The 23,888-nt window shown below is 46.5% G+C and overlaps 1 protein-coding gene across 1 annotated transcript in view; it reads left to right on the top strand.

The window, feature by feature from the left end:
• LOC147683962 (guanine nucleotide exchange factor DBS-like) overlaps nt 1-23,888 on the top strand; it is a 1,615,891-nt gene that overhangs the window by 1,279,225 nt on the left and 312,778 nt on the right. The window contains exon 20 of the mRNA XM_086942584.1: nt 17,124-17,216. Coding sequence (XP_086798710.1) covers nt 17,124-17,216 — 93 coding nt within the window. The remainder of the gene's footprint in view (nt 1-17,123; nt 17,217-23,888) is intronic.

The raw sequence follows: 23,888 nt of genomic DNA, 5'->3' as shown, positions 1-23,888 counted from the left end.
ACATCTAAGGAACAACAATACTGGGCTTTAGTCAACAAACTTAAAAATAACCATCAAATCATTGTGTGTAACTCGGGCAAGGGAGGCAATATTGTCATCTGGCCCCAAGCACAATATATTGAAGAAGCGAACAGACAACTTTCAGAAACTGTCTGTTATGAAAAGACAAGTGCAAAACAATATGATTTGGCTAGAGAACAGTTGAAGAAACTCCTTTTCAAATATAAGAGGGAAGGATTGATCTCTAGCGAGGAATTTAAATTTCTACACGTGGAACAACCGATTATGCCCAGGTTTTATTTGATTCCCAAAGTACATAAAGGCAGGTCTCCAGTTCCAGGGAGGCCAATTATTTCAGCCATAGATAGTGTAGCGGAACACCTAGCACAATACACTGACTACTTTTTGCAAACTCTGGTTACAAGTCTGCCGAAATATATAGGGAATACAGGTCACTTTCTGCAAAAATTAAAGAACATTGCATGGACAGATGATTGTTTACTTGTCACGTTAGACATCGAAGCCCTTTATACTAGCATAGACCATCAAACAGGGCTCAAAGCACTAGAATATTTTTTAAGTTCAAGATCAGTGCATTGTTACAACCGCAATAAGATGCTAGTAGAATTTGTGAGCTGGTGTTTATACCATAACTATTTTTTGTTTGGTAATGATGTCTACGTGCAGAAAAGGGGTGTTGCCATGGGGGCCTGCTTCTCTCCCAGCTAAACGTGTTTACATGTGGGCTGGTGGGAGAAGCGGGTCCTCATGGAGATACACCATGCTATGTTCGCAAAAAATGTGGTAATGTGGGTTCGTTTTATAGACGATGTGTTTTTAATTTGGAGAGGAGATGAAGAAAGTGTGAAAGAATTCATTAAGACGCTAAATAACAATGAGGAAAATCTCAGGTTCACATACAACATAAGTAACAAAGCAGTGGACTTCTTAGACGTCAAGGTCTTTCACAAAGCAGGAAAACTGGCCACTACCCTCCATAGAAAGGACACATCAGGGAACACAACCCTGCATGCCACCAGTGCCCACCCCTGCCATGTCATAGACAATATCCCCTACGGGGAGTTACTCCGCCTGAAAAGAATATGCAGTAGTGATGAGGAGTTGGAGGTTTGCACTACTGAAGTATTAGACAGATTCAGGGAGCGAGGATACAAGAAAAACATATTGAAAAGAGCGGTGAATAAAATGAAACTAAGACCTAGAGAAACACTGTTCAAACCAGTGACCCCAAATATAGATACCAGGGAAGATTCGGCTAAATCGACCATCAGGTTCATCACTGCATATTGTTGCCAGGACAGGAAGATCCGGTCCATTCTAACTAAAAGTTGGCCTATATTAAAAACAGATGCAGTGTTGTTTCAACATTTGCCTGCTCTACCCAATATCACGTTACGGAGGTGACCCTCCTTACGAACACATATTTCCAATCCTTTCCCAGAACTGTCTAAAAAGAAATCTTGGTTCCCACCCCGGCTGGGGTTTTATAAATGTACCAGTTGCAGGGCATGTAAATTTGGAGTTAATACTTAACATTATAATACTCCATTCAGCCCTCCACCATTGCCAATTAAAGGAAATTACGGTTGTAAACAGAGTATGCTGTTTACGTCCTGGCGTGCACCTGTGGCCTGAGATACGTGGGAAGAACCAGGCTTCCGGTGCATGCCAGGATATTGCAGCATATTCGGGCAATCGTTAACAATGACAGCTCCTACCCGGTGGCTAGACACTTTAAAAGTGTACATGGGAATGATCTACAGTGTCTAAGCTACTTTGTCCTCTCCTCAGTTCCAAAACCTAGAAGGGGAGGTGACAGGGATAGGATGCTTCAGCAATTGGAATCGAAAATGATATTAGAACTAGATTCCAAGGTACCAAACGGGCTGAATACCACGGAAGACCTGTACCATTTCCTGTAAATAAAGAATTTCCCTTGGGTACAGGTACTGGGTTATTTTACAGCCCAGTGACCCCAGACCTATAGCAGAATTTTAATAGTGCTCCTACTTAAGCTATTCTTTAATACTATTTATCTATATACAGTCTCTGTCCAACACCCAACATCTACTTAATTCATTCTCTTTTTTTAACTTTTTGCAGTGATGGATCTATGATTCTCCTGCATCACATAGGTTGCACTTTAAATACAGGGGGGAAAGGAATGTTTCCCTCCCTTAAGTAGGATACATTTAGTCATTTTAGAAGGGGTTGCCATCAGAAGTTGATGTCCCCAATGTTGGCTATTTTGTAAATATATCAAACATGAATGATATGTTCTTTAATACAGACGGAGTTCTTGAAAGCACTTTAATCTTTTGCGTCGTGTTGCACATTGGTCAGTGAAGTTTACATTGCTATTATATTGCACATCCTAATGGAACTTTTATAATGATGAAATTTAAAGAAATAATATATATTTTTTTAGGATGGTTTTAAGTATGTACATTATTACTTTTTAACCCCTTCCCTGCTCATGACGAGCTCAGCTCGTCATGCAGTACACTGGTCGTATGCTCATGACGAGCTGAGCTCGTCATGAATCATGGACTATTGGAACTTCCAGCACAGGAGGGGTATTGCTCTAGCAGTCAAGGTGTTAAACCATGAAATGACTCACATTTTATATACATATTTATAGAATTTTTTGTATTTATGTGTATATTTATAGTGTGTTATTTACAATTGCAGTGTATTTATTTGTATTTTGCACATGTGCAACTGTACGACTGTAACGCACTTTAAAGACTTAAAATCACAGAACAGTCTATTTCAACAAGCATTTATGCAGGCATAGAAATTCTATCACATGTTTAACATCATCAATATATTTACAACTGCGCAAAGGATGGGAAAAAAACACCCCGATGTTTATACTTTGACTTTACCTACTAGTATTTTGTTTATTTTTATTTGTCACATGGTGTATACACATTCAGTTAAAAAGAGGGCATTGTGGGAAATATTTCTGATGTGAACAAGGGCAACTGCCCGAATGCGTCGTATGCCATCATCTGGGATTCGTTGGTCTTTTGTGTTTTGATAGCCGAGGTACAGGTGATCCCAAGCCGACCTTCTGTAGCTGATATATATACATATATATATCCACACAAATTGTTTGCCCATTCAGAAAAGCCACTTGCAGGTAGGTAAAACTCACGTTTATTGAAAGAAGCTACAAAGCGCTGGAAGGGAGTCTTAGCCAAAGTTCCAGTCTGCCTGACGCGTTTCATGCGTGACCGCATTTCATCAGAGGCATAATAGTTCACCACAAGCAGCCTTCAGCATTTATTAAACAGCAACCACGTGCCCTGGTGGGTGTTGGCTCTCGCCGAGCCTCCTGGTCTTAGTAGTGTATTAGGTATTGCTCCAGTGAGTGGCTTGTCCGTCGTGAAAACAAATTGCAATAATTAAAACCAAGTGGGTCTGGAAAGTTTCCCCAGTACAGCACCTGCACAATACGACTTCCCAACACGACCTTCCTGCCCTCGATGTGCTGCATCATGTGACAACTGCACAGGTCCACACAGTTATGGCAGGGCTCTTCTCCGACCGGAACCGGCCGTAAAAATCCACACGAATTGTTTGCCCATTCAGAAAAGCCACTTGCAGGTAGGTAAAACGCACGTTTATTGAAAGAAGCTACAAAGCGCTGGAAGGGAGTCTTAGCCAAAGTTCCAAGCTGCCTGACGCGTTTCATGCGTGACCGCATTTCATCACAGGCATAATAGTTCACCACAAGCAGCCTTCAGCATGTATGAAACAGCAACCACGTGCCCTGGTGGGAGTTGGCTCTCGCCGAGCATCCTGGTCTTAGTAGTGCATTAGGTATTGCTCCAGTGAGTGGCTTGCCCGTCGTGAAAACAAATTGCAATAATTAAAACCAAGTGGGTCTGGAAAGTTTCCCCAGTACAGCACCTGCACAATACGACTTCTCAACACGACCTTCCTGCCCTCGATGTGCTGCATCATGTGACAACTGCACAGGTCCACACAGTTATGGCAGGGCTCTTCTCCGACCTGGACCGGCTGTAAAAATCCACACAAATTGTTTGCCCATTCAGAAAAGCCACTTGCAGGTAGGTAAAAATGTTTACAGCCGGTCCGGGTCGGAGAAGAGCCCTGCCATAACTGAGTGGACCTGTGCAGTAAATATTAATTAATTACTTATAAATTTCAAAATCAATTCAAAATGTACTCTGAAGAGCTACTAAACCGCAAAGTTCAAGCATACATTTCTCAAATAGTTCATATTGATGTTCAGGTTATGTTATCTGTTGTCCCATATTTGCCTAATCTGGATATTATACTATACATTCATGTTTTGAGATAGATTTCAGGTATAAGAGTAAATTTTGAATTGATTTTGAAATTTATAAGTGGTCAAAGTTGATTTGAAAAAATTAAAACATTTTGTTTGTTTTTTGCACTGCCCGTTTTTTAATTATGTCAATCTCCTATACCAAAATACAAGCCACTCACCAAAGTGAATAGCTTTTAGCTATCACTCCAGTATATGTATGTAGTCATACATAGCAATGCGAATACATGTAAGCAGTCTTACAATATGTAAATCAGAAGAATTTAACCTAACTCTTCTGTCCCAAAGGGCACTCAGCCCTCTATAACACCTAATATAAGCCCAATAGAAGCTTATAATCTGTCAAAAAAATAGTGGCTTGTTAATTTGCAACAGGAAATTGACAAAGGTTAAAATAGAACCCAGCATAAACTACCCCTCCCACAATGCATCCTAACTGTTAAGTGGGTAGTAGGGTATAAATACCAAAAAGTAAAGACGGACTTGTTACTACCGTGATCAAGAACATTTTATTGTTCGAAACGCGTAGGTGAGGAAGTTTTACTGAGATGGATTAAACCGCTTTGAAACATCCGAGAAGAGTGCGGTGTTCTTTTTGAAATTGCTCAGAAATATATATATATATATATATGTCCAAAACAAAGCTCAGGGCTTTGAAGCCGCACACCGCTGGAAGTTTGGTCACAAACCTTTATTATATTATATATTTATCTACTCCCACAGCAATGCTGAATTAAAAAGACTCCACTTACCAGCATGCAGTTGTGGTAAAAACGTGACCATCACAGCACACCGGAGGCTAATTAATTCAGCATTGCTGTGGGAGTAGAGCGGCGATAAGAACTTTCCCTGTGCTGGCCTCTGAAGAGATGCACAAAGGCATCGAAACGCGTCAGGCCGAAGGATACAGCAACTGGAGGGCATACAATGTGCTTGCAAATAAAGGTTTGTGACCAAACTTCCAGCGGTGTGCGGCTTCAAAGCCCTGAGCTTTGTTTTGGACATATTTACACGGTTGCTCGGACCGTGGAAGCGACGCACCTCTGAGAACCGAAGAAAGGACCAGCAGGGGGGTAACGTCCCGTCTGTATTGGCGCTGGAAGCAGCAGGACTTAAGCACACTGTACGCCGTCTGGGGCCCATTGGAGGGCTAATCAAACAATCCTAAATTGAGGCACAGGGACGGGACCCATTGGAGGGTTAACACTGCCTACAAAGACTCCACTTCCCAGCATGCAGTTGTGGTAAAAACGTGACCATCACAGCACACCGGAGGCTAATTAATTCAGCATTGCTGTGGGAGTAGAGCGGCGATAAGAACTTTCCCTGTGCTGGCCTCTGAAGAGATGCACAAAGGCATCGAAACGCGTCAGGCCGAAGGATACAGCAACTGGAGGGCATACAATGTGCTTGCAAATAAAGGTTTGTGACCAAACTTCCAGCGGTGTGCGGCTTCAAAGCCCTGAGCTTTGTTTTGGACATATTTACACGGTTGCTCGGACCGTGGAAGCGACGCACCTCTGAGAACCGAAGAAAGGACCAGCAGGGGGGTAACGTCCCGTCTGTATTGGCGCTGGAAGCAGCAGGACTTAAGCACACTGTACGCCGTCTGGGGCCCATTGGAGGGCTAATCAAACAATCCTAAATTGAGGCACAGGGACGGGACCCATTGGAGGGTTAACACTGCCTACAAAGACTCCACTTCCCAGCATGCAGTTGTGGTAAAAACGTGACCATCACAGCACACCGGAGGCTAATTAATTCAGCATTGCTGTGGGAGTAGAGCGGCGATAAGAACTTTCCCTGTGCTGGCCTCTGAAGAGATGCACAAAGGCATCGAAACGCGTCAGGTCGAAGGATACAGCAACTGGAGGGCATACAATGTGCTTGCAAATAAAGGTTTGTAACCAAACTTCCAGCGGTGTGCGGCTTCAAAGCCCTGAGCTTTGTTTTGGACATATTTACACGGTTGCTCGGACCGTGGAAGCGACGCACCTCTGAGAACCGAAGAAAGGACCAGCAGGGGGGTAACGTCCCGTCTGTATTGGCGCTGGAAGCAGCAGGACTTAAGCACACTGTACGCCGTCTGGGGCCCATTGGAGGGCTAATCAAACAATCCTAAATTGAGGCACAGGGACGGGACCCATTGGAGGGTTAACACTGCCTACAAAGACTCCACTTCCCAGCATGCAGTTGTGGTAAAAACGTGACCATCACAGCACACCGGAGGCTAATTAATTCAGCATTGCTGTGGGAGTAGAGCGGCGATAAGAACTTTCCCTGTGCTGGCCTCTGAAGAGATGCACAAAGGCATCGAAACGCGTCAGGCCGAAGGATACAGCAACTGGAGGGCATACAATGTGCTTGCAAATAAAGGTTTGTGACCAAACTTCCAGCGGTGTGCGGCTTCAAAGCCCTGAGCTTTGTTTTGGACATATTTACACGGTTGCTCGGACCGTGGAAGCGACGCACCTCTGAGAACCGAAGAAAGGACCAGCAGGGGGGTAACGTCCCGTCTGTATTGGCGCTGGAAGCAGCAGGACTTAAGCACACTGTACGCCGTCTGGGGCCCATTGGAGGGCTAATCAAACAATCCTAAATTGAGGCACAGGGACGGGACCCATTGGAGGGTTAACACTGCCTACAAAGACTCCACTTCCCAGCATGCAGTTGTGGTAAAAACGTGACCATCACAGCACACCGGAGGCTAATTAATTGAGCATTGCTGTGGGAGTAGAGCGGCGATAAGAACTTTCCCTGTGCTGGCCTCTGAAGAGATGCACAAAGGCATCGAAACGTGTCAGGCCGAAGGATACAGCAACTGGAGGGCATACAATGTGCTTGCAAATAAAGGTTTGTGACCAAACTTCCAGCGGTGTGCGGCTTCAAAGCCCTGAGCTTTGTTTTGGACATATTTACACGGTTGCTCGGACCGTGGAAGCGACGCACCTCTGAGAACCGAAGAAAGGACCAGCAGGGGGGTAACGTCCCGTCTGTATTGGCGCTGGAAGCAGCAGGACTTAAGCACACTGTACGCCGTCTGGGGCCCATTGGAGGGCTAATCAAACAATCCTAAATTGAGGCACAGGGACGGGACCCATTGGAGGGTTAACACTGCCTACAAAGACTCCACTTCCCAGCATGCAGTTGTGGTAAAAACGTGACCATCACAGCACACCGGAGGCTAATTAATTCAGCATTGCTGTGGGAGTAGAGCGGCGATAAGAACTTTCCCTGTGCTGGCCTCTGAAGAGATGCACAAAGGCATCGAAACGCGTCAGGCCGAAGGATACAGCAACTGGAGGGCATACAATGTGCTTGCAAATAAAGGTTTGTGACCAAACTTCCAGCGGTGTGCGGCTTCAAAGCCCTGAGCTTTGTTTTGGACATATTTACACGGTTGCTCGGACCGTGGAAGCGACGCACCTCTGAGAACCGAAGAAAGGACCAGCAGGGGGGTAACGTCCCGTCTGTATTGGCGCTGGAAGCAGCAGGACTTAAGCACACTGTACGCCGTCTGGGGCCCATTGGAGGGCTAATCAAACAATCCTAAATTGAGGCACAGGGACGGGACCCATTGGAGGGTTAACACTGCCTACAAAGACTCCACTTCCCAGCATGCAGTTGTGGTAAAAACGTGACCATCACAGCACACCGGAGGCTAATTAATTCAGCATTGCTGTGGGAGTAGAGCGGCGATAAGAACTTTCCCTGTGCTGGCCTCTGAAGAGATGCACAAAGGCATCGAAACGCGTCAGGCCGAAGGATACAGCAACTGGAGGGCATACAATGTGCTTGCAAATAAAGGTTTGTGACCAAACTTCCAGCGGTGTGCGGCTTTAAAGCCCTGAGCTTTGTTTTGGACATATATATATATATATATATATATATATTAGTTACTTACCTGTAATCCTAGTTCTCTTCCAGGGGTATCCTCATCAAAGTCATAAGCATTAGAATAAACCCGCCCATGCGCAGGACCCCGGAAACACTATCTTATATGTGCCCCACATATATATATGCACACATATATATATAAACCTATATATATAAAAACATGCAATAGCAGCCAAATAACATCAGAGCTGAAATATGCTGTGAAGAATTTCCACCATACATGAATAATAAGCATTAGAAACATGAGAAACAACACCAAAGATTGTTTAGAAACTGTTTTAATGCTCAGAAAGCAGTAGAAATTCTCATAACTCACTGGAAGCATAGAAAGCTCCCAGGCTGCATTGCAAACACACAGTCTAAAAAGACTGAAAAGCTAACCTGTAGCTGCATAGCAATAAACTGACACCGTGCCTTTAAGGCACCCCTGATCCCCTGTATCCCATCATGCCTCAGGGGTGACAGTTAGGTCAGTTGTTCTTTTCAGAGACTGAAACCAAACCCAGTAACAAATAGGTTAACAATATCTCCTTATTAAAGAGTATCCTTTGCCGCGGGAGGGTTGATTATGACTTTGATGAGGATACCCCTGGAAGAGAACTAGGATTACAGGTAAGTAACTAATCCTTCTCTTCCAGGGGATCCTCATCAATAGTCATAAGCATTAGAATAGAATAGGGAGCCTCTCCTCTTCCCTGCGGGCAAAGGAATGATAAGACAGTAATCTCATCAACAAGTCTGAGTAGGCTATAGACTACCCAAACAGATTCCTCAAGGAGGCTTGCCCTACTTGAGTATCGGCCCTGGAATCAGATTCGAGACAGTAATGTCTCGTAAAGGTATGAACCGATTTCCAGGTTGCAGCCTTGCATATTTCTGACATTGGAATGTCATGCAAGAAAGCTACTGTAGCGGCTTTCCCTCTAGTGGAATGCGCTTTGGGTGACCCCAACAAAGGCTTGCCTGCAAGCTGATAGGCCAATTTAATGTAAGAGACAATCCATCTGGAGATGGACCTCTTGGCCGCTGAAAAACCTGTCCCCATAGAACCATAGTTCACAAACAGTTGATTCGTTTTCCTAATCCCTTTACTCCTTTCCAAATAGAACTTGAGCACTCTTTTAAGATCTAAGGAGTGCAGTGACCGCTCGGCTGGGGTCGTAGGATTTGGAAAAAACGAAGGGAGGGAAATGGACTGATTTATGTGAAAATCAGAAATGACTTTAGGCAAGAAAGATGGATGAGCCCTTAGGACTACTCTATTGTGATGGAAAACCGTATATATGGTTCTTTCGCACAGAGCGCTTGTATCTCGCTTACTCTGCGCGCAGAGGTAATCGCCACCAAAAAAGCCGCCTTCCAAGAGAGATGTTGTAAGGAGGCCTTGTGGATGGGCTCGAAAGGAGGTGACATTAACCTGGATAGAACCAGGTTCAATTCCCATGGAGGAGATGGGTTTCGCACAGGGGTATACACTTTTTTCAACCCCTGGAGGAAATCCTTAACCACTGGAACCTGAAAGAAAGAAATCTGATCAGGTGATTTTCTGTGTGCTACTATGGCTGACAAATGCACCCTAATAGAAGTATACTTCAAACCAGCAGTTGCCAGGGAAAGGAGGTATGGCAAGATGACGTCCTTCTGCCCTTTGGTCGGATCTAAGTGATGATCCCTACACCATAAGTAAAACCTTTTCCACTTGAACGCATAGGACGCTCTCATGGAAGGCCTCTTAGCCTCCTTTAAAATGTTCATGCATTCGGGAGGCAAGTTCAAATGTCCATATTGCAGGACCTCAGGAGCCATGCTGTTAGGTTCATTGATGGGAGGTTGGGATGCATTATCCTCCCGTTCATCTTGCTCAACAGGTCCGGCCTGCAAGGGAGTCGTCTGTGTGGACACACAGACAGATGTAAAAGGTCCGGGTACCACCACTGCCGTGGCCAATCCGGAGCTATCAGGATCATTTCCATGTCCGACCTGAGGAGCTTGGATACTACTTTCGGAATCAGAGCCAGGGGAGGAAACGCGTAAGCGAATGTTCCTGACCAATATATCAGGAGAGCATTCCCCTGCGTTCCTGGCCGGTGAAACCTGGACGCGAAGGCGTGGCATTTGGTGTTTTCGTCGTCTGCAAACAAGTCTATGGTTGGACGACCCCAGCAACGAAAAAGCTCTTCTACCACTTCGTCGTTTAGCACACTGTCTGGCTTATCTTCGAAGTGCCTGCTGAGTGCGTCTGCTTTTATGTTCAACTCGCCTGGAAGATGCACTGCCACTACTGTGAGGCCTCGAGAGAGAAGCCAATGCCAGATTGTCTGAGCCTCTCGAGAGAGTGGGCGAGATCGTGCGCCTCCTTGTTTGTTCAGATAGAACATGGTGGTCGTATTGTCCGTCTGAACTATGACTGAGTTGGACTCTATCGCTGGAAAGAAAGCTTTGAGAGCCAGGAATTCCGCTCTGAGTTCCAGCATGTTGATGTGGTATGTCTGCTCCTGCGCAGACCACTGGCCTTGAATTTGAAGCGGACCCATGTGCACTCCCCAGCCTTGCAGAGAGGCATCCGTCACTATAGACTGGGATGGAAGAGGTTGGTGAAACGGTACTCCCACCAGCACATTCCTTCTCCGAGTCCACCATTTGATGGCCTCCTTCGTCGCTTGGGAAAGAGTGATACGATCTTCCCAACGCCCTGTCGCTTGGTCCCACTGGTCCTCTAGAGCCTGCTGCAGAGGATGCATTCTCAGCCTGGCGTTTGGGATGAGAAAAATGCAGGACGCCATGGAACCCAGCAGGGATGCTACTTGTCAGGCTGTTGGAAGCTGAGACTCTAGCAGAATCCCACATTTCTGACTCATGGAAAAAAGTCTCTCCTCCGAAGGAAACGCTTTTCCCAATCTTGTGTCCAGAACGGAGCCTAGGTAGTGGATGGACTGTGTAGGCCGCTGGACTGACTTCTCCAGGTTCACATGGAGGCCGAGCCTGTGTAACTGGTGCAGGCACAGTAGTAGATTGTGCGTTACCTGTACCGGAGATGGGCCTTTTAGGAGCCAGTCGTCCAGGTATGGGTAGATGAAGAGTCCCTTTTTTTGAAGAAAAGCCGCCACCACTGCCATGCATTTGGTGAAGACTCATGGTGCGGACTTGAGACCGAAGGGTAGCCCCTTGTACTGGTAGTGCTTGTTCCCTACGACAAACCTCAAGTACTTGCGATGTTGTTGAGCAATTGGGATGTGAAAGTACGCATCTTGCAGATCCACCGAACACATCCAATCTCCGGCTTGAAGATGTGGGCATATTTGGTGAAGCGCTAACATGCGGAACTTTTCTTTGACGATGACTTTGTTTAATAGTCGCAGATCGAGTATTGGTCTGAACTTGTCCTCCTGATCTTTTTTGGGGACAAGAAAGTATCTGGAGTAAACTCCCTTTCCTCTTTGAGCGGGAGGAACTTCCTCTATCGCTCTTTTTTGTAGTAGAACTTTAACCTCTCTTCGGAGCAAACTTAGCTGGTGAGGGCAAGAGCTCTTTGGAGGAATGCTCTTCGGAGGTGCACGGAAACGTAGCCTGTATCCATTGTGCAGTATATTCAGCACCCACTGATCCTTTGTGATGCTGACCCACTCTGCCAGGTGTTGTGAAGCACTTCCTCCCACTGGAGTGGGTAACGGCGCCAGAGGAAGCCACTGCTCAGGCCTTTCCTCCTCTTGTGGTGTTAGAGGATTGTTGGTGACCTCCTCTACCTCTGTTGGCTTTGCCTCGAAACTGGGATTTACCCTGGTTCTTATTTTGGGACCACTGAGGGGTTTGAACCCTCTGTTGAGCCCCTCTCCCCCTGTTGGTCTTGAAGCGGCGTTTGAATTCTTTTTTCTTTTCCAAACCCACTGCTTTCACCGTATCTAGTTCCGTCTTCATCCGGGTCATTTCTTCGTCAGCATGTTCCCCGAAGAGAGCAGAACCCGAAAAGGGAAGATTAAGGATGCGATGCTGAGCATCCGGCTTCAGACCTGTAAGGCACAACCAGGCCGACCTCATGGCACAAACCCCATGTGAATAGGAATGCGCCACAAGTACTGCACCATCCGCAGCCGTGCTTATCATCTGATTCGCCACCAGACATCCTTCTGTCACAGTCTCTTCAAAATCCTGCTGGTCTTCCTTTGGTAGTTTGGATTTGAACCTTTCCATGGAGTCCCATAAGGCTCTATCGTAGCGACCCAGAAGCACAGCCACACTGGAAACCTTAAGGGTGTTTGCAGCTGAATTGCAAACCTTGCGACCCCAGGAGTCTTGAGATTTGCTGTCCTTGTCTGGTGGGACTGAAGAGGAACCGGCAACTGCGTGCGTCTTCCTCGCCGCTGCCACAATTACAGAGTCTGCTGGAGGGTCAGATTTTACAAAAACCGGGTCAGAAGAGGCCGGTTTGTATTTCTTCTGAATGCGGGCTGGCACCGCTCTGATAGCCGCTGGAGTCAGGAAAACCTCTTTGACAGGATCCATAATCCCCGGGACTAAAGGCAGCAGTGGACGGGAGATAGCTTTTTTGTGTAAAGTCTCAAAAATTACTGTTGTTGTAACCTGAGGGACAGACATTTCAATGTTCAGTTTCAGTGCTCCTCTTTGCAGGACATCCAGATACGTGCCAATGTCATCCACTGGGGAGGATCTGGACATAGGACTGTCCGTCAACGTAGGGGAGTAATCCCTCTTGGGAGACCTGGTAGAAGAGGTAGATGAAGTAGACTGAGTTCGTCGACGTCTACGGTGAGCACTGTGCCTCCTCTCCCGCGATCTTTTTGAACGCTCCTCCCGTCTAGGAGAGCGAGATCTGACCCGATCTTCTGAACGAGGTCTTCTTCTGGGAGATCGGGATCTTCTGGTAGATCTGGTTGGTGTTCTCACACGTAATTTGCGCCTGGGAGGACTACGCTTGTCCATCTCCTCTACCAGATTCTGAAGAGGAGACCTGTGTTGGGGCTGGCATATTCTTGCATACGTTTGGTAGCCCCAGAATCTCGCCAATGGTCCAAAGACTTGTACCATCTAGGTGACAGTCTGACTTGCTCAGCCGAAGGATCTGGCCGACGCTCAGGAGATCTGCGCACAGGACTTCTGGACTTTGAAGATGCAGTTGAGGAGCCAGACAACCGTGAAGAGGAATGACGAGAAGCTGACTCCGTTACCATGATCAAAGAGTTTCTTTCTGAATGCCTCGACGTCGAGCGTTCTTCTCTCGCCGCCGAACGCCCTCGGGGGGTCGGTGGGTCAAACAATCTTTACTTCGAATGCCTCGACGGCGATCGATGTGAGGATCTATGGTCTCTCGACGTAGAACGGCGATGACCGGCCGTCGACGGAGTTCTCTGTCTCGACGTCGAACGGCGATGTCCGGCAGTCGATGGAGCCCTCTCTCTGGACGTCGAACGACGATGTCCAGTTGTCGACGGAGGCTTCCCTCTCGACGTCTAACGACGATGTCCAGTCGTCGACGGAGCTCTCGGCCTCAACGTCGAACGGCGATGACCGGCCGTTGACGGAGTTCTCGGTCTCGACGTCGAACGGCGATGACCAGCCGTCGACGGAGTCTTCTGCCTCAACGTTGAGTGCATGTGCGACGACGGCGGAGGGGTATTGGACACCCTCGACGCTGAGCTTCGCCGAGACACTGACGGAGACTGCGTCCTCGACGCCGATCGACGAGTTACTGTCGATGGCGGAGGGGTCTTGGTCCTCGACGCCGAACGCCGCTTCTTGGACAACGGTGGAGGGGTCACACTTCTCGACGCCGGTCGTCGCCTGGATGACGACGGCGGAGGAGTGACCTCCCTCGACGCCGATCGTCGCCTGGTTGACGACGGCGGAGGGGCCTTTGATCTCAACGCCGACTGTCGCCCGGTTGACGGCGGCGTAGTCACATCTCTCGACGCCAATCGTCGCCCGGTTGACGACGGCGGAAGGGATCTCGACGACGGAACTGGATCCTTCGACGTCGTCGACGTACCTGTTCTTCTTTTCGACGGCGAGCCCGCCGTCGACGGCCTTTTTGAAGCCAAACGATCCACCGGTGGTTCTTTCCTCAGCACCAAGCCTGACGCTGAGGCTGAAGGGATGGAAGACCTGTGTTTTGAAGATGTTTTAGTCTTCTTGGAACCCTTCTTCCCCGGAGACCTTCCTCTGGATGGCCTATGAGCCAGGCCATAGATGCAAATTCTCTCCCTGTCTTTGAGAGTTCTTCCTGACAGGTGCTCGCAGTGAGGACAGGTGCCTGGATCATGTTCTTCAGGCAGACACAGGATACAAACATCGTGGTTGTCTGATTTTGCTTTCTTGTTACCACAAGAAGGACACTTATCAAAAAGTGAAGGCATTTTCAACTGAAAAAGCCTAGTAAACCGACTTAAAAAGGCAGTTCCTTACTTGACAAGATGAAAAATGTCAAAGTAAGTGAAAAAGTTGTTCAAAGTGAAGTAATTTTCTGTCAGAAAACAGAAATTAATGGAGCTGTGTAACCAGGATCCTTCCTGAAGGAGCCGGAAAGAACAACTGACCTAACTGTCACCCCTGAGGCATGATGGGATACTGGGGGTCAGGGTTGCCTTAAAGGCACGGTGTCAGTTTATTGCTATGCAGCTACAGGTTAGCTTTTCAGTCTTTTTAGACTGTGTGTTTGCAATGCAGCCAGGGAGCTTTCTATGCTTCCAGTGAGTTATGAGAATTTCTACTGCTTTCTGAGCATTATAACAGTTTCTAAAAAATCTTTGGTGTTGTTTCTCATGTTTATTATTCATGTATGGTGGAAATTCTTCACAGCATATTTCAGCTCTGATGGTATTTGGCTGCTATTGCATGTTTTTATATATATAGGTTTATATATATATATATGTGTGTATATATATGTGGGGCACATATAATATAGTGTTTCCGGGGTCCCGCGCATGGGCGGGAATATTCTAATGCTTATGACTATTGATGAGGATCCCCTGGAAGAGAAATATATATATAAATATATATATATATATGTACTTTATGTATATATGTTTGCTTACTACTATTCTACTATTTTATGTACCGTGGGACTCCCACTTCGACGACGGGGAATTATTTAAGCTTGTGAATCTATGAAAGACACCCCTAATACTGGTGAAATGTAAATCAATGAGTGATTTAATACGGGAGAACAAGGTTTATAAGTGATCACTTTTGCTTTTACATAATAGGATGCCGAATGGATGAAACAAAGCCGTCTGAAACTGAACTCAGACAAAACAGAAGTCCTCTTCTTAGGTACATCCCCCTCTGCATGGGACGACTCCTGGTGGCCGGAAGCCCTCGGAAAAGCACCCATCCCGACAGACCACGCACGGAACCTTGGCGTCATCCTGGATTCTTCACTCTCAATGAACAGACAAGTCAGCGCCGTATCCTCTTCCTGCTTTAACATTCTTCGCATGCTCAGAAAAACATTTCGCTGGATCCCCTCCGAAACAAGGAAAACAGTCACCCACGCTCTAGTCACGAGCCGACTGGACTACGGAAACACCCTCTACGCAGGTACCACCGCTAAACTCCAGAAGAAACTACAACGAATCCAAAACGCCTCAGCCAGGCTCATATTAGACATCCCACGCAACGAACACATCTCTGGTCACCTTAAAGACCTCCACTGGCTACCCGTCAATAAGAGGATCACTTTCCGACTGCTTACCCACGCACACAAATCACTCTACGACATCGGACCAGATTGCCTCAACTCTCGACTGTCCTTCTACACCCCCTCCCGCCAACTTCGCTCTTCCAGCCAAGCCTTCGCCACTGTACCTCGCATCAACAAGACCACCATGGGAGGCAGATCCTTTTCATACCTGGCTGCTAAAACATGGAACTCACTCCCCGCTTACCTTCGCCCTTACCCAGAACCACCTAGCGTTCAGAAAGCAGCTTAAAACGTGGATATTTGACAAATAATCCTCCTCCCCTTCCTAAGCGCCTTGAAACCCTTTGGGTATGTAGTGCGCTATACAAATTTTATGACTTGACTTGACTATTTACATCAATTCACAACAAGAACACCAGCTCAAGATCCATTCAAAGAATGGTAGGATACAAGAGAACTGGAAGAACAGGAGAAAATTGCTAAGAATAATTTTATGTCATTTAAAAAGATCTGCAGAGAGGTCTGATCCGCTCTAAACCTCCCGCCCCAAGTATCAAATCAGTTTCATGCCAGACAGCAGTAAACAGCTTTGTAAGAAAGTCTAGCTAGTAGTCGGTGGTAAAAAGCAGGTCAAACTGAATCTACACAAGAGAATCACAGTCTCTGTGGGTTGCTGATGAACACGTTTTGATATATATTGCATTGCCTGGGGCTTTGCACTGAAGTCAGAACACAAAATCGACTAAACAGAACTAGTGAATAAGTGTGAACACTCCATCTCCAACCGGAATTTCTATCCCCAAACCGAGCGGACACCTATATGATGGTAGAGAAAAAAAAATTAAAAACCGTGAATGTTACGCGTACTTGTGTGTTGATGAAATAAAATTACTTATGTGTCCATGGAAAGTACATCTGAGTCTGGTGACAAATACAACTTGAAACTTTAAAAGCATAGTTTGCATATACTTAATCAAAATATACAATCGGAATACAAGTGTGGTGGTTACAGAGAAATTAAAATGTGCAGTTCTAGCAATTGACATTTACTAGGTATAAAGAAATGTGTGTTTTAGGTGAAGTTCTTTAAGTCACAAACTGAGTTACTGTATCTCAGTGTACCCCACACAAGCGTATTTAATTTTCAGCTCTGCATTTAAAAATGGAAACACATGCTGGTCTTTTATTAAGAAAATGTTATATTTTTCTTTCAATTCTCACTCACCAAAGGACTGTCAACGAAAACTGGATCACAAGCTTTCTCTTGATGCATATCTTCTAAAGCCAGTCCAGAGGATAACGAAGTATCAGCTACTTTTAAAGGTACATATAACAAAAATATTGTTAATCTCAACATATTCCCCAGCCCCAGAAGTGTGTGCAGTTATAAGTCCACACCAAGAATTTAAATGTCAATGAAGCAAAAACATTTTACCTCATGTGATCACTAGAAATAAGAGCAGTCCTGACGCTAAAAGGTGGGGTTAAAGTTCAGCCCATACGTTAATCTTCCTCTCTTACAAGATTTTGATTGAGAAGAAGGTTTGCGCTTCTGCAGAAAAAGAATGTTTCCATTGCACGTTTGCCTTGAGGGAAATCCTATGCTCTACACAGGACACCTTTGGTTATGGTGGCAAGCCAATAATCAATGCTTATCTGTTTATTATGACTGGGCTAATTAATTCTGGTTGACGGCAGTTTCATTGCTTGGAATCTCACAGATTACCATATTAGGCAGGTGGTTTGGTGTTGGGTAATTCCCTCTAACACAAAGACTAGAAGACTTCACTGTGATAATCCTTGTTAGAGCTTTATGTTGTGTTGCCAACTGTCATTTTATATATTTGTGAGCTTGTGATGGTATGCCTGATGGTTGCCTTTTGGCCAGGCTTATGCAGTGGGAATGAGTTGGTCACGGTGACAAGCCAACAATTAAAGCTATAGTCCTCATTGGTTCATTGAGAAACATTGTCAGATGCCATAGGTTTGATCTCTTTATTACATAACGTTATGAAATAGTAGGTGTTGGACCTGGCCCTTGTTGCAAGGTTATCCCAAACATTTTGCCTTCTTCCTCCTTTTTGTTGGCTTTAGGACTCTGGGCACTCTGCCACTGCTAATCAGTGCTAAAGTGTATATGCTCTCTTCTTTAAACATGGTATGATTGGTTTACCCCTGGTTGGCATATTTAATTTATATGCAAGTCCCTTGTACAATGGTACCCAATGTACCCAGGGTCTGCAAGTTAAATGCTACTAGTGGGCCTGCAGCACTGCTTGCACCACCCACTGAAGTAGCCTTTCAAACCTGTCTCAGGTCGCTGCCACTGTAGGGTCTGCGTGCACAGTTTACTTCCACATTGTCTTGCCATTTAAAGTTACTAGCCAAGCCTGAAACTCCCTTTTTCTACATACAGGTCACCCTTAAGGTAGGCTCTAGGTAGCCCTATGGACAGGATGTTGTGTAGATAAAAGGTAGGACATGTTCCATCATTGTGTGGCATGTCCTGTAGTGACAGCCTATTTGGTTTCTCACTTCTGTGAAACCTGCTCCTCTCATAGGTTTGCATTGGGAATTCCCTGATATTGTTTTCAGTTTTCAGTGGTCATTTCTAATCTGAAAGGAGTAGTGTTACCATGTTTGGAATAGTGGTGATAAATCCTACTTTTTGGGAAGGTGGATTTTCCAGCACTATTTTTGAAATGCCACTTATAGAAAGTGGCCATTTCCATGTGCTTATGACTCTTTGTGCTTTGCAATCTGACTCCAATGAACGTCTAATTTAGACTGACAGGGCTGTTTGTGCATTCAGTCCCCACAGTCACACAAAGGGAGCTGAAGTGTGACGCCCGCAAATCCTGAAGGCATATCAAAAGGCTAATGGATCTTCCCGAGCTAGAGCGGTGGGAGTAGTGGTCACTGACACCTAACTACGGCTGTGCCTGCCCTCTCACAGTGCTCTCCAACCACCCCCTCTAGTGTTTCTGGAGGAAGGGCTGGGATTGAATGGGGGTGTCGTGCACTTCTAAAATTCCTTTGAAGTGACCTCCACATCAAAGCCATTTTGAGCATAAGTATAAGGGCTATGACCCCACATTTTAGTACACTACAGGACCTGCCAGAAAACAATGCTGGAGTAAATGCTGCTGCGCTAGGAGGATTGTCAGTCTGCTGTGAGTGAATGTTCCCAGGAACTGCTGCCCAGCTTTGGTGTGCTGTCCTGCTACCTGCTAACCTCTGCCCTGCAAAAGAGGACCCTAGGACTTTACCACAGTGACTCCAAGGGCCTGCTTCCAGTTCTTACAGTGGTCTCCAGGTCATCAAGAACCCTGTGTACGATCTCGGCATGCTTCTTGTGACAAGAGCATGTCTGTTTCAGCAGTAGGAATTAGGCGTGGTACCTCACTCTTTTCTCTAGAGCACCCTACCTACAACCAGCTTGCCTTGTGCCTTTCTGTTTTCCAAATATGGGCTTTCCCTAAAACCAGCTTGGGGCGCTCTGACCATCCTGCTACTTGCGATGAGTGCTTGAAAGGCTTGCGCTCCATGCTGCATCCAGCACTTCAAACCCCCCTCTGTATTGCTTCCGGGCCCCAGGAGCCAGCCTGTGATTCCCCACCTGCCAAGGAGTTACGAGCACTCAGCAGCACGGGCTCCAAGATAGCAACCCGCCCACCGTGTCAGAGACTTGTGAGTACTGTGCGCACTGTCGAAGAGCCCTCAGGCCCAAGTGGTCTCAGAGAATTCAGGTGGCTCCCCCCGCAGCAGCTTGGGGACACTTCACATTTTGGCACCCGAGCAGTCTTGGGATTTTGCTGTGCTCCTCAAAGCTTAGTGTAAATGTGCTTTGCCTGTTCTGATGACCGGACCCAAGCGGTCCACATATTGCTGTCCTGCGCTCCTCGCCGTTTGGAAGGGCAGTTTGTTTTCCTCCACTGGGACTTGCGGGAGAAGCCTCATGGAGCTCCCTGGTCTGCCTGGAATTGCGGTAAGGAGTCTAACAGAAGAACAGGTGCTCTGGGCCACACATTCCTTCTGGGGACGAAGGATTAGTTACTTACCTGTAATCCTAGTTCTCTTCCAGGGGTATCCTCATCAATAGTCATAAGCATTAGAATATTCCCGCCCATGCGCGGGACACCGGAAACATTATATTATATGTGCCCCACATATATATATCCATATATATACATATATATATAAAAAATAAGCAATTGCAGCCTAATAAACACCAGAGCTGAATTATGCTGTAAAGAATTTCCATAAACCATGAACAAACATGCATTATATACATGAGCGATAACAACAGCTTTGTTTTAGAACTGTTTTAATGCTCAGAAAGCAGTGTAAATTCTCATGAAACACTGAAAGCATAGGAAGCTCCCTGGCTGCATTACAAAACTACAGTCTAAAAAGACTCAAAAGCTAACCTGCATCAACGTGCAGTAAACCGACACTGTGCCTTTAAGGCACCCATGACCCCCAGCTTCCCATCATGCCTCAGGGGTGACAGTTAGATCAGTTGTTCTTTGCGGAGACTGAAAAAACCATGACACATTTAGGTTAACCATATCTCCAACTTAAAATAATCTTTGCCCGGGGAGGCGGGAGGGTTGCTTATGACTTTGTTGAGGATACCCTTGGAAGAGAACTAGGATTACAGGTAAGTAACTAATCCTTCTCTTCCAGGGTATCCTCATCAATAGTCATAAGCATTAGAATAGAATAGCGAGCCTCACCTCATCTCCCTGCAGACAAAGGAGTAATAATAAACAGTAATATCAATACTAAGCCTAGAAAAAGCTAAGCTTGTACAGGCCGCAGGCTACCCAAATAGATTCCTCAAAGAGGCTTGTCCTACTTGAGTATCAGCCCTGGAATCAGATTCAAGACAGTAATGCCTTGTAAAGGTATGAACTGATCTCCAGGTTGCAGCCTTGCAAATCTCAGACATAGGGACATCGTGTAAGAAAGCTACTGTGGCCGCTTTCCAACTAGTAGAGTGTGCTTTAGGTGACAACAGTAATGGCTTGCCAGCTGATAAGCCAACTTAATACAGGAAACAATCCATCTGGAGATGGATCTCTTGGCAGCTGGTAAGCCTGTTCTCATTGAACCATAGTTGACAAAGAGCTGATCTCTCTTCCTAATACTTTTGGTATTTTCCAAATAAAACTTAATCACTCTCTTAAGATCTAAAGAGTGCAGAGACCGCTCAGCCGGGGTCGTAGGGTTTGGAAAAAAAGATGGAAGAGAAATGGACTGATTAATATGAAAATCAGAGACCACTTTAGGTAAAAAGGATGGATGTGCTCTTAAGACTACTCTGTTGTGGTGGAAAACAGTGTAGGGTTCTTTTGTACACAGCGCTTGTATCTCACTTACTCTTCGCGCTGATGTAATGGCCACCAAGAATGCAACCTTCCAAGAGAGGTAATGTAACGAGGCCTTGTGGATGGGCTCAAAAGGAGGCCCCATCAACTTGGATAGAACCAGGTTCAACTCCCAAGGAGGAGAAGGATTCCGCACAGGGGGATAGACTTTCTTCAACCCCTGAAGGAAATCCTTGACCACTGGAACTTGAAAGAAAGAAAGTTGGCTTGGTGATTTCCTATACGCTACAATGGCTGACAGATGTACTCTAATGGAAGCATACTTCAACCCAGATGTTGCTAAGGAAATGAAGTATGGTAGAACAACCTCCTCCTGCCCCGTAGTAGGGTCAAGATGACGGTCCCTGCACCACATATAAAACCTCTTCCACTTGAACGCATAAGACGCTCTTGTGGAAGGCCTCTTAGCTTCTTTTAAAATGTGCATACATTCAGGAGGCAGGTTCAGATGTCCGTACTGCAGGACTTCAGGAGCCATGCTGTCAGGTTCAGTGACGGAAGGTTGGGATGCAGAATCCTCCCGTTCATCTTGCTCAACAAGTCTGGCCTGCAAGGTAGCCGTTTGTGTGGACACGCAGACAGATGAAGAAGGTCCGGGTACCACCACTGCCGTGGCCAGTCCGGAGCTATGAGAATCATCTCCATGTTCGACCTGAGGAGCTTGGAAACCTTTTTTGGATCAGCGATAGGGGAGGAAATGCGTAAGCAAATGCCTCTGACCAATCCATCAAGAGAGCATTCCCCAGCGTCCCTGGCCGGTGGAATCTGGATGCGAAGGCGTGGCATTTTTTGTTTTAGTCGTCTGCAAACAAGTCTATAGTCGGACGACCCCAACAACGAAAAAGCTTGTCTACCACCTTGTAGTTTAGCACCCAGTCTGGCTGATCTTCGAAGTGCCTCCTGAGTGCGTCTGCCTTGACGTTTAACTCGCCTGGAAGGTGCACTGCTACCACTGTGAGATTTCGAGCGAGAAGCTAGTGCCAGATCGCCTGTGATTCCAGGGAGAGAGGGCGTGACCGTGTGCCTCCATTTTTGTTCAGATAGAACATGGTGGTTGTATTGTCTGTCAGAACCAGGACTGATTGGTCTTGGTCGCTGGAAGAAAAGCTTTGAGCGCAAGATGCACCTCTCGGAGCTCCAGCATATTGATATGATAGGTCTACTCCTGCGCCGAACACCGACCTTGAATCTGAAGGCACCCCATGTGTGCCCCCCCCAGCCTTGTAGAGAAGCGTCTGTCACTATTGACTGCGTTGGGAGAGGTTGGTGAAAAAGCACTCCCACCAGAACATTCTGCGGTCGAGTCCACCATTTGATGGAAGACTTCGCTGCTTGGGGCAGACTGATCCGATCCTCCCAACGCCCTGTCGCTTGGTCCCATTGGTCTTCCAGAGCCTGCTGTAAAGGACGCATTCTCAACCTGGCGTTCCGTATGAGAAAGATGCAGGACGCCATGGAACCTAGCAGGGAAGCAACCTGTCGGACTGTTAGGTTTCTCGACTCGAGCAGAACTCTGTATTTCTGCCGCATAGAAAAAAGTCTCTCCTCCGAAGAAAACGCTTTTCCCAATTTTGTGTCCAGAACAGAGCCTAGGTAGTGGATGGACTGTGTTGGCCGCTGGACTGACTTCTCCAAGTTGACGTGGTGCTCGAGTTTGTGCAACTGGCGCAGGCAAAGCTGGAAATCGTTTGCTACTTGCACAGGAGATGGACCTTTTATGAGCCAGTCGTCCAGGTACGGATAGATGAAAAGTCCCCTTTTGTGAAGGAAAGCCGCCATCACTGCCAAGCATTTGGTGAAGACTCGTGGTGCGGACTTGAGCCCGAAGGGCAGCACTTTGTACTGGTAATGCTTGTTGCCAATCACAAACCTCCAGTACTTTCGGTGACGCAGTGCAATCGGGATGTGAAAGTATGCATCTTGCAGATCCACATCCAATCCCCGACTTGCAGATGTGGACATATTTGGTGAAGAGCTAGCATGCAGAACTTTTCTTTGACTATGACCTTGTTTAGAAGACGAAGGTCTAGGATGGGTCTGAACTTGTCCTCCTGATCTCTTTTGGGAACAAGAAAATATCTGGAGTAGACTCCTTTTCCCCTTTGAGAGGGAGGTACTTCTTCTATGGCTCTTTTTTGCAGAAGAATTTTCACCTCTCTCCGGAGCAGTTTCAACTGGTGGGGAAGAGATTTCTTCAGAGGAATGTTCTTTGGGAGCGCACGGAAACGTAGCGTGTATCCATTGCGCAGTATATTCAGCACCCAACGATCTTTTGTGATGCTGACCCACTCTGCCAGACGTTGCGAAGCACTTCCTCCCACTGGAGTGGGCAACTGCGCCAGAGGAAGCCACTGCTCAGGCTTTTCCTCCCCTCGCCATGTTAGAGGACTGCTGGTGACCTCCTCTACTTCTGCCCGATTTGCCTCCTCGAAATTGGGACTTGCCTTGACTCTTGTTTTGGGACCACTGAGGGGTTTGAACCCTCTGTTGAGCCCCTTTGCCCTTGTTGGTTTTAAAGCGGCGCTTGAACTCCTTCTTCTTCTCTAGACCGACCACTTTCACAGTGTCCAGCTCGGTCTTCATTTGGCTCATCTCCTCGTCC

This window comes from Lissotriton vulgaris, chromosome 11, assembly GCF_964263255.1.
Source record: "Lissotriton vulgaris chromosome 11, aLisVul1.2, whole genome shotgun sequence".
NCBI classification, from domain to species: Eukaryota; Metazoa; Chordata; class Amphibia; order Caudata; family Salamandridae; genus Lissotriton; species Lissotriton vulgaris.
The sequence above is the reverse complement of the archived record's forward strand: the minus strand, read 5'-3'. Positions and strand labels throughout refer to the sequence as shown.